This window comes from Manis javanica, chromosome 13, assembly GCF_040802235.1.
Source record: "Manis javanica isolate MJ-LG chromosome 13, MJ_LKY, whole genome shotgun sequence".
Taxonomy (NCBI): domain Eukaryota; kingdom Metazoa; phylum Chordata; class Mammalia; order Pholidota; family Manidae; genus Manis; species Manis javanica.
In genome coordinates, this window is record NC_133168.1 from 35,710,205 (window position 1) to 35,721,286 (window position 11,082).

Genomic DNA, 11,082 nt, shown 5'->3' on the forward strand with positions numbered 1-11,082 from the left:
CTGCATACTGATTCCAGAAGGACATACAGAAGATACAAGCTACAGCCTCATCTTATAAATTAGGAAGCTAGGCTCACAGAGGTTAAGAAATGTGGCCAAAAACACACAGCCAGTAATCATGGGTACATGAAGGTCAAAATAAGACAATGTTTTAATATTTACTTTTAATTATTTGGAATGCTCAAAATGCCACATTATAATCACTGAAGTATTAATATAATCATTTAAAGTGTATGACCATAATAATATCAAAACTATTAAAGTCCCACTGCAAATTTTTTACCTTTAATCTTGTGAAACTGCAAGAGCTATGTTTGTTTTTTTTTGTCAAAGTAGATTTTAAAAAAATAAGACACACTAAATGATATCTCCATATTTTAGAAATTGCTACTATTTATCATAGTTTAGGATCCTGCAGCATGGCTTACAGAGAGCGTAAGATATACCACCAGTACAAAATCAGACTTCTGCTTTTCGTTTCTAGTCTCACCTTAAACCCAAACTGTGAGTCACTTTGAGTCCTTTAAAATAGAAGAGCTTCATAAACACAAAACAAGTTATTTAGTAATTTCTTTCTATCTATCTGTTCATTTAGAATTACTCTCTGGACTTTGCCCTTAGTCTTAAATTGGTGTGGTTTCTCAGGTGGTTGAAATGAATGAAGTCATTGTAAAACTACAATGCTTTCAATTGGCTGGCTAATATTTTACATAAAATAAACATACTTTATTACCCTCTCCTAAGTAAGACAAAGATTTATCTGAAATAATTAACATGTATGGAGATATACAGGAGGCTATAAAATGTTTCACAATACATGCATGTTTCATATAGCCAATCCCTTGTCATTCATATTGCTTTTTAAGTCCCAGCATTGTATGAAAGGACAAAATGGAATTACAGTTTTTGTTTTCCTGTTTTGTCAGGTTTTAAACATTTTTTTGTTTTTCACTTTTCATTGAATTTTGTCACTTCTTGGCTGAATGTATTTTTGGAGGTCACACCTGTTTCTCTCTAGATCTAGAATTGTTTATTAGAAAATGTTACAATTGAAAGGGACCCTGAAGATCATCTAGTCCAACCCTCCCATTTTACAGTTGAGGAAATACCTTGCTTGGCTTTTCTTCACTTTAGAGCAGGTGAGGGCATTGCCAAAGCTAAACTCAATGTTGCCTGCTTTGACTTTTCCACTGTAAGTTGGACCAAACGTAGGTTGGGGAATAAACAAACAGGGTACAAAATAAATTTATGTTCCCAACAGTCTGGCTGTTGGATTGTTCTCCTGCAATCTAATTTCAAGTAAATTGTGGACTTGAATGATTGAATTATGTTGACTTATTTCACTGAGTAAAGACAGTTAATATTTTGTTCACTGAACATCTGATTCTTTCTTTGGTCCTCTGTTAGATGAGCAAGCCAAGTGTTAGTGCACATACAGCACAGTAGCGTGCTACGATGGTGAAGTAGCACCCTCTAGCAGATTTCTGAGTCACCACTGTTGAAAAATCTTCCAAAATGTAACTGAAACTAAAATGTTCTACTGTCCTGGGTTGTCTATATTACCTCACTTTAATTCTAACAAAAATTGTATGACATCAGTTGAGACAGCTTTGTGAGGAGATAAAGCTAATATGCAATGAAGTGAGGAAAGAAGAGAGATGTGGACAGGGAATGACTGACTTTACTGAGGGGTGCAATGGCAAATAAGAAGAGGTCCTGACCCTCTGGAAGCCCCCAGATTAGTAGGTGAAACAGAACTCTGGAAAGCAATGCTGCATTAGAATCAAGATGCACAGGAAATGGAGCGGTCCCACACATGACTCTTGAGGTGGTTGCTGGACATATAGGGGGAAATACCTGCTAGTCAGTTAGAAATGCCCATATAGAATTTAGGAAAGGGAGGGGGTAGAGATGATTTGGAAAGCATAATGTGCAGTTTGTTGTCAAAGCCATGGGAAAGGAGAATAATTATAACTGAGGATATGTTTTGAACATGTACTAAGTGCCAGGCACTATTCTAAGAATGTTATATGTATCAACTCACTTAATCTTCCCAATAACCCAATGATGCAAGCAGTATGACTATTTTCCTCTTACAGATGAGAGAACTGAGGCACAAAGAGGCCAATTAGCTTGCCCAAGGTCACACATCTTCAGTGAAGATGATTCAGGAAGTGTATGTAGAAAGGACTGAACTCTGGTGGTACCAATATTAATGGTTGAAATGAGCAGAAAACTGGGAAGGAAACTTAGATGAACAGTCCTCAAATTAGGAGGAGAGCCAAGAGAGTGTCATTAATAGCCAAACTTAAATTAATAAAGTAAGTGCAGGTCCTGGCACTACTGGAGGAGGCCAAGTAGAGTCAGGCTCTGAGTCTAGGTGACAACAGACCTATTCCGGCTTGGCTCATTGCTTTCAGGAAAGTAAGCTAAACCTCTTTAAGGAATCTCATGATAAAACAGAGAAACAGTTATTTTCATTTGGTTGTTGTCTATGGCTAATGTAAAAAGAAAAATCCCACCCTTAAGTGATTCAGTTATGTGTATAGGAAAATGGTGGAGAAATGGGGCAGGTAATAGGGAAGATGAGCACTACGTACCAGACAGCTCCACTGGGCAAACAAGTTGAGTTGGGCAGCAGCAGGGCAGGAGGAAGCTGGGAGGGAGGGCCCCCGCTCTGTCATGGCCTGTAGCTCCACTGTTCCCCACCATGGCTTTGTGACTATGATGAAAGTGGGTGGGAGGTGGCTGTGCAGGTGGCCCTTCGGCTACACCTGAAACCTGCCCAACGGGCCTATCATCTCCCTGGTGTAGCCCTGTTCCTCTCTAGGTAGACTTACCTACTGTTTGTCAAAAGGTAGACAATTTAAGATGCCTTATATTATTGGAGGTGGGTAGAATGCTCAGACAAGCATGACCTCTGGAGAAGGGCTCAAGTTCTGAGCTGAATAAAGCAGGCCCAGTGTTGACTTTGTAAGTAAAAGAGGAGAAAATCCACCCATCCATTCATCCATCCATTCATTGATTTATTCCCACAGATACTTATTGAACACCTATAATAATGTCCTGGGCACTATGCTAAGATCCGTGTAACCAAAAAGGAGTCAAATCAAGCATGATCTTTGTCTTCATGAAACATATAATTGAAGGGATATTGAATAAAAGATTCTAAAGTTCTCTAATATGGGAAGGAAAGAAATATGAGGTAAAAGAGATTAAGGGGTTCATGGGGAAATTTAGAAAGACTGGTTACAGAACATGTGGTAGAGACTTCCCACGTTCACCCATGTCCAGTTTCTCTTCCTTTAAGGCATGTGAGAGGACCATACTTCCTCTTTCCTGGCAGTTAGGTGGAGCCCTATGACTAGTCAGGATACTGGCAGCTGAAGCAGGCACTTCCATAATAAAAACCATCTCTCATCATCCCCACTACCTGTTCCATTTCTCCACCATCTTCCCATATCCACATAAAACTGAATCACTTAAGGGAAGGACTTTTCTTTTTTACTTTAGCTATAGACAGCAACCAAAAGGAAATAACGATTTTTCTGTATTTTCTTTTTAGATTCCTCAAAGATGTGATTCCTTTCCTAAAACATGTGTCATTAGCTTAGCAATGCAATGGTGGACAGCATGGAAATTGCTAAATGGATTCTGCAGAGATGGCAATTTTTGTGTGGTTGCTGATAAAACTGACTCCTGCATTAACTTGGTAAAAAGATTGCCATAGCTACAGAAAACATAGTTCTAGGCGAACAGATTAGAAAATAACGTTTCTGGTGTGTGTTGGTTACTACTGGCTATGTTTTGGCAAGGATTTAGTAGCTCAGAAAAGAATTCATTGTTTAAGCAGAAATGAAAGAGAATACAGATACTTGAGAAAATTGAACATTTCAATATTAGAACACCTGACAGGTTTTAGAGTCCAAACATTGAGAAATTGAGGAAGCCTTTAAGACAAAGTCCATTAAAATAAACCGGTAAAAAAGCCAAATTAAAAATATGTTCTTCACACTTATTGGTAATACCTCTCAATAAATTAAGGAACTTCAGGGCAAAGAAAAAATTAAGATATTCTACTGGATAAAGAGCCAGGACCAAGATCAAAATAATGGTGTGGCTTTTTCATAGGTAAACAGTCTCGTGTTTACTCAGGGTACCTGTAACATGAGAGAGAGATAATGAGCAACAGCATATAGTAGATCTGAGAACCATGTTTTGAAAGAGTTCTGAGGCTGAAAGTCTGAGATCAAGGCACCATATGACCACTTCCAGTGCCCTCTTCCTAGGTCACACCTGGTGCCTCCTTGCTGTGTCCTCACTTGGTGGAAGGCTCTCTGGAGCCTCCTTATAAAGTGGAAAACCCTTGATTCTTGTGACCTCACACTCTGCAGGGTTCTGCTTTGCTATCTTCCTTGGCCACATACTTAATGGGAATATGTCCTTCTTGAGGGCTTGTGCTGAAGCAAAGAATAAGTGGCCATGGATGATAAAGCTTTATCACACATTAAAATCACTACTAAAAATTTTTTGAATTGATAAGAAAATATAATTTAGTTTACCAAAATTCCTAATAGACATAGGTTTTAAGAACCATGGAAGGAAAACTAGGATCTCTAACAGCCTTCTGGTGTCAGATGATGACGATGACAATGATGATGATGATGCTAGGTTTTCTGAGTTAAAATAATCATCTTTTGTAAGAAAAAATGTTTTTTTTTAGTGTGTGAATCTGTGAATACTTAAAATTTTGTATAGGTTTAAAAAATTCATGCTACGAGACAGGGGAAGTAATTTGTAAAAAGGTTACTTGAAATGTCTTGAGATTGTTACTTAACAAATGACCCTCCTGTGTCAGGGAAAGAGTCTGAAGAACCTTTATAAGCGTTCAAAAATCTGAAGATAGTAATGGGTTCAGGTTTTCAAGTACATAGATAATATATTCACACATTATAACATGGAGAAAGATATTCTTGAAGACTAAGAGTGTGTCAGACTTTCTCAATTTACGGGCTAATTCTGGCACCTAAAATTGTCTTGCGCATTGAGTATGCTTAAAAGATGTATCTTTATTTGATTTTATTCTTGTTAGTGGGTCTTGGGGCCAGGACTAATACTCTCCTAGAATCTGGCAGTCATATTCCAAGTGGGTCATAATATTAGTCTGAGTTCTCATGAAGACCACAGAGAATAATGTTTGAGAACTAGCTCACTGGAAGACAACTGTAAGGAACTTTCAGATTCAGTTTGAATGCGTATTTCCTGTCAAGAGTTTCTCTTGCTTTGTTTTCCAAGAAATGTTTTGTGCTTTCTGAAACCCATTCCTGACACTGATAAGGACAGTGCTAAATAACAAAGTGCTGCAGTTAAAACAAAACAAAACCCATAATCATTGCTTTTCCAGTGTACTTAACATGAGAATCTCTCACTCATTTCTTAAAAGCTAAAGTAAATTGATGTTAAACTATAGGTTTTCAAAAGTGTAAAGGTCTTTCACATACTTTTTAGTCTGCTCTTGGAGAAATCCTTAAATCCTCTCCACACCATTAGTATGTTACTCTATTTCCACTTCTAAGCGATGTCTTCTCAGAACAGAGCTGAATATAAAGGGCCAGGGAATTTTCAATAGACACAGACTAGAACCACCCACTCACTGCTCCAGAGGTGGTGGGGGTAGATGTCAAGGTCCTAGGCTTAATTGCAGGTACTGGGAGAAAATTCAGGCTGGCAGGCAGAACCTGGGCTCTCAAAGCTATGGAGACCTGTAATAAGTAGAATGATTATCAGTATCTGGGAGATCCCTAACTGGGAAGAGCAGTGGCAACCCCAAGAGGTGGTGTTTGGAGACACAAGCTAACAGGATAATAAGTCAGGATGCAGCAGAGCCTGTGACAAGTTTCAGGGGCAGGATTGTAAACTGCATCTGGTCTGTAAAGTCCTTAAACATGACCTTCCACCTGCAGCTCTGCCCTCATGATGCCCTACCCTCCTTCTCACCCTCCATGTTCCCTTTCCTCTGGCTTTCTTTCCACCATAAAATATAACGCTCCTTTGCACCCAGAGCCTCGATCATTCATATTTCTGCTTATATGTCCTCTCCTCATAGACACTTTCTCAGGACTCACTCTACCACATGATTCCATTTTAATTATGTGCATAGCCTTGAGGACTTACTCTGCTTTACTATATTCCCACTAGAATATAAGCTCAATGAAAGCAGGCTATCTCCTTGTCTTGTTTCTTCTTGTATCTGATAATACCAGGTACTTTTATAGGTATCTAGCATATTCTGACATGTTGGTGAATGACTGAATGAACAAATGAGCTAATTAATAAAATTGTTAACAAATGAATTACTCTAGCTGGGATAAAGGACTGACAAAAGTTTCTGTAACTAAAACTATCTATAAATCAAATCATAGACTAAATAACAGGGGCAAGAGAGAAGAGGAAGCCTGTTGCCAGTTGCAAAAATCTTAATAAATGAAGGGAATGAAAACAGATGGCAGGAGGTGTGCTGAAGAACTTAAGCCTTGGAGGAGAATAAACCATTAGAGGATGGTGGAAAAGCCATGGTTTTGACAAGGCAGTAATGGGAGAATGGGAGCCTTCCTTCTTGTTTTGTGGGAGAATAAATAAACTTCACTCGAGAGGACAGAAGAGTACATCTTAGTTAGATTACAGTTAAGGGAGATTTGGATAAAGTGATCTGCACAAATGTTGTGGATATAGGGGATTTGTTCAGGATGGTATATGAAAAGTGCGGAGGGGAGGCAACATCTTAGAGGAGTGGAGTGGGGGTGAAGAACAGTCCAGAAATAAGAGGAGAGTTACCTGGAAGGAAAGGAAGATCTTTTTTTGGAAATGTAGGATTACAGAGATGACAGCCATAGCAGAAGGGATTTGCCTCGAATGTGCACCTTTGTTGCAAGTTTACAGGGAGCTGGGCAGTACTCGGTCTGATCTCAAAGATGAGGGCCTCAACTGATCTACATGACAAACACCGATTTGGGGGTGGCTTTTTCACACACACACACACACACACACACACACACACACCGACTTTTCATAAAAATGCTATGGAATGGTGGTTTTGTGCCAGGCACCTGTGGTGTGAGGTAGCTAAGAAAGAAAGTTGGGGTAAGAAAAGCATAATAGGTTTCTTGCCCCCTTTTAACAATTCACTCAATTCCATAAGCTATTTATTATTCACAGGAAAATAAACAAACATAGTGGATGGGTGCCAACAGTGACCAGTTTGCTGTGACCTACCCATCCATACTCCATTCCACACATGCTCCTTGAAGTGAGGTGGACAGCTAAGGACACACCAATTCTCTGAAGGTCATAGAGGATTGCTGAATCATGGAATAGAACCCTTGGTCTAAGATTGAGCATTTGGATTCTTTAATTACATATGCACCGTAACTTGCTGTCTATTATCAAAAATGCAAATAAGATGTAAACCCTCACATTGAGCATCAATTTAATAGGCACATGCACAACGTAAAGGTGCTTTTACACAGGTTGCTAAGTTCACTTGTCCCAACAATCTTGAGAAGTGAGCACCATTACCTTGCTTTTACAAATGAAGATGCTGAGTCTTAGAGGGACTAATTTATTGAATTCAGACACAAAGCACCTGACTCCAAAGCCCACCTTCTTTCAAGTATACTCGCCTCAGTTCAGAGAAGGCTCTGTTTCACAGAAGTGGTTCAAGTTTGTGTCAGAGCAACGCTGCTTTGAGAAAACTGAAAGTGGAGGAAACCACGTTACACTTAACACTTGAGTAACACTGGAGTTAGGGGCACCAACCCCCACAGTCAAAAATCTGTGTATAACTTTTTGATTCCCCAAAAACTTAAGCATGAGCAGCCTTCTGCTGACTTGAAGCCTTACTGATAACATAAACAACACACATTTTGCATGTGTATTAAGTACTGTGTTCTCACAATAAATCTAGAGAAAGGAAAATGTTTTTTTCAAATTGTCACACATCTCCCTCAAATTTTTCAATATATTTATTGTAAAAATCCCTGCACATAAGCGGAACTATGCACTTCAAACCCATTGGTCAGGGGGTCAGCTGTGGTTCGCTGCAGTTTGAAATATTAAACATTTGGTTCAACTAGTGTTTTTGGAGCAATCATGTCCCCCCACCCCCACCCCTCCTAATCAATTTGGTGGTCACTGAGTAAAAATGTGACACTACTCCAGATACTGAGTGTTAGGACATACCTGGGGAAATAAAAAGAAGCAGTAGTCAACACAGTATATTAAGTCTAATGTCCTGTGGGAGATCCGGTATAGAGAATAGTCAGTGTGAATTAGGCTGGTAGTTCTGTCCACAAAGGGGACATGAAGGGGCATGAAGCGGACAGAACACCATGGCGGCACTATAACTTGGGCTGGGCTTTACTGTACCAAGCTTATGAAACAGAAAACAGAAATCTGTCTTTGAATAATGTCTCCTAGAAATGACCAGGTTTTTTGTCATTATTTGGTCTTACTGGGAGTTGGTTTAGGAACTAGGGTGCTGTTGTCAATAAAGGAAAATCTGGTGTTTTTCCCAAGTCATGAAGGGTAAGGAAAGTCCTTTGTTTGCTGTCGGTTGAGTATAACAAAGGAACAGAGTCTATCCTTTGCCCGAGTTCCAAAACTGGAGGAGCAAGGTCAACAATGCCTCCGGAAAGGGCTGCATACTGGGGAGGACAAGGGTGTCAGTGCTTGGGATTCTTTGTTAGGGTTGGTTTGGCTGAAATATGAAAGCGAAAGATCATGAAACCGGATAAGTCCTCTTCCTTTTTCTGAGGTTGCTTTTAGAGCGGAAAGGCCCAGTCCTCGGTCCACCCAAAAGACCTGAGGAGCTGGGCAGTTAAGAGGCAGAAGCTCCCGGGCCCTGGGGTACGAGCGCCCACGGCGCCCTGGGTAGAAGGCCATGGATAAGTTTCGGGCCGTGCTGGACCTGCACCTCAAGTACCACAGCGCGCTGGGCTACGGCCTGGTGACCCTGCTGACCGCGGGCGGGGAGCGCCTCTTCTCCACCACGGTGTTCCAGTGCCCCTGCAGCGGCACCTGGAACGCAGCCTACGGCCTGGTCTTCCTGCTGGTGCCGGCGCTGGCGCTCTTCCTCCTGGGATACGTGCTGAGCGCGCGCACGTGGCGCTTGCTGACCGGCTGCTGCGCGCGGGGCGCGCGCATGGGCTGCGGCTCGGGATTGCGCGGGGCTCTAGTGTGCGCGCAGCTCAGCGCGACCGCCGCGGTCGCGCCCCTTACCTGGGTGGCGGTGGCGCTGCTTGGGGGCTCCTTCTACGAGTGCGCCGCCAGCGGGAGCGCCTTCCTGGCGAGGTGTCTGTGCGCTGGCCGCGACCCCGACTGCGAGGTCCAGCTGCCACTGGTGCCCTGCCACCAGGCCAAGGAGTCCAACGTGCAGGACCTCCTGAAGGAGCTCAAGGCCCAGTCACAGGTCAGGTGCTGGCGCTGGAGGCGGTGGGGAGGATCCGATCCCAGAAAGGCGGGCTACTGTGGGGCGCACAAGATGAAGCAGAAATCAGTGCCCTTTTAACAGACCTACGACACCCAAAGACAAACTTGGAATGGCTCTTGGCTTCTACTTAGCCGGCAGGCGAATGTTTACATAAAATGAAAGCAAAGGAGGACGTGGTATCAGGCACCTACTCTGTGCCAGGCAGGTACCACGCTAGGTCCTTTGCCTCCTGGATTTATTAGGGCTTTATAGCAAATACACTGAGTCTCGGTCAAGTTGATCGTCCAGCCAGAAGAAGGCAGAAGACTTGTTAGGGGTGCGCCTGGCTCTAAAGCTACTATGGCACACTGCTTCTCAGTTTATGAGGTTCAGGAGTTCTTTAAAATGCTTTTTTCATAGATTAGCCGAAATTCCACTTTTTGCGTTCTAGGCGACACATAGGCTGCTCTCTGGATCCTTGACAGAACTTGGAAAATGCCGGGTCAAACAAGCAGTTGTACTAAGGGGTTTGGGAGATTACTACTACTTCTTTCTTTTAAGGGATTAAGACCTAAAACTTGCTTGATCATCATCAAAACTTTGAGTAGTTGAAACTTTATCTAAGGATTAAAAAATTTCTTATAAAAAATGTGACTAAATTGCTATTTTGTTATTTTTTCCTAAGGTGCTGGGCTGGATCCTGATCGCAGCTGTTACCATCTTGCTTCTGATTTTTACATCTGTTACCCGGTGCCTATCTCCAATTAGTTTCATGCAGCTGAAATTTTGGAAAATCTATTTGGAACAGGAGCAGCAGATCCTTAAAAGTCAAGCCACAGAGCATGCAATGCAATTGGCAAAAGAGAACATTAAGTGTTTCTTTGAGCGCTCACATCCAAAGGAGTACAACACACCAAGTATTAAAGACTGGCAGCAAATTTCATCACTATATACTTTCAATCCAAAGGACCAGTATTACAGTCTGTTGCACAAATATGTTAACAGAAAAGAAAAGAGTCAAAGTATCAGGTCTTCTGAAGGAGACGTAGTGGTTCCTGTCCTTGGCTTTGTAGATTCACCTGGTATAAACACCAGTGCTGAGTTATGACCTTATTTAAGAATAGGAAAAAAGTTCTGCTTCACTTTCAAAAAACAAACATTGGTATTGTTTATCACTGCCCCTCCCCCCCCCTTTTTTTGGTCTTTCAAATTGTGGAAATAGAATTTTAAATTTACCTCTCTGTTGCATTCCTAAAAAAAGGACACATGGTTAAATGATTCATTCAAGGTGACAAACTGTAACTAGATCAGAAGTTTTATATTCCTAGTCTAGGATCCTTTTCAACTAAATAGAAATGCTGCTTTCAAATAAAAGACTTTAGTAGCAGAAAGAGTGAAGGGACAACTGAACTTCAGACCTTTCTATTAGGTTATATGATGTCAATTTCAAATTCACTTTCTTACAGATGACACCTTGTTTGGAACTTTAAAATACTGGCATTTTATGGCTTTCAAACAAAAATACAAAAAAATCAGAAAAGAAAATAAATTTTTTAAAATAAAAAAGTTGAAAAACTAGAATAGTTGTATGCATAACTTCTTTTTAGTTTATAGTG

At 41.1% G+C, this 11,082-nt stretch overlaps 1 protein-coding gene across 1 annotated transcript; it reads left to right on the top strand.

The window, feature by feature from the left end:
* The first annotated feature begins 8,686 nt into the window (after positions 1–8,686).
* On the top strand, positions 8,687–10,859 carry CALHM6 (calcium homeostasis modulator family member 6). Its single transcript, XM_017653503.3, has 2 exons — positions 8,687–9,466; positions 10,152–10,859. Exons 1-2 carry the CDS (start codon positions 8,939–8,941, stop codon positions 10,572–10,574), a joined length of 951 nt encoding a protein of 316 aa, XP_017508992.3. The 5' UTR covers positions 8,687–8,938; the 3' UTR covers positions 10,575–10,859.
* Positions 10,860–11,082: the final 223 nt, after the last annotated feature.

What these genes read in the sequence shown, in the direction of transcription:
- CALHM6 (XM_017653503.3), top strand. Translation starts at nt 8,939, where the DNA reads ATGGATAAGTTTCGGGCCGTGCTGGACCTGCACCTCAAGTACCACAGC. An exon ending in AGCTCAAGGCCCAGTCACAG is followed by an intron (nt 9,467 to 10,151) that starts GTCAGGTGCTGG and finishes TTTTTTCCTAAG; the next exon opens with GTGCTGGGCTGGATCCTGAT.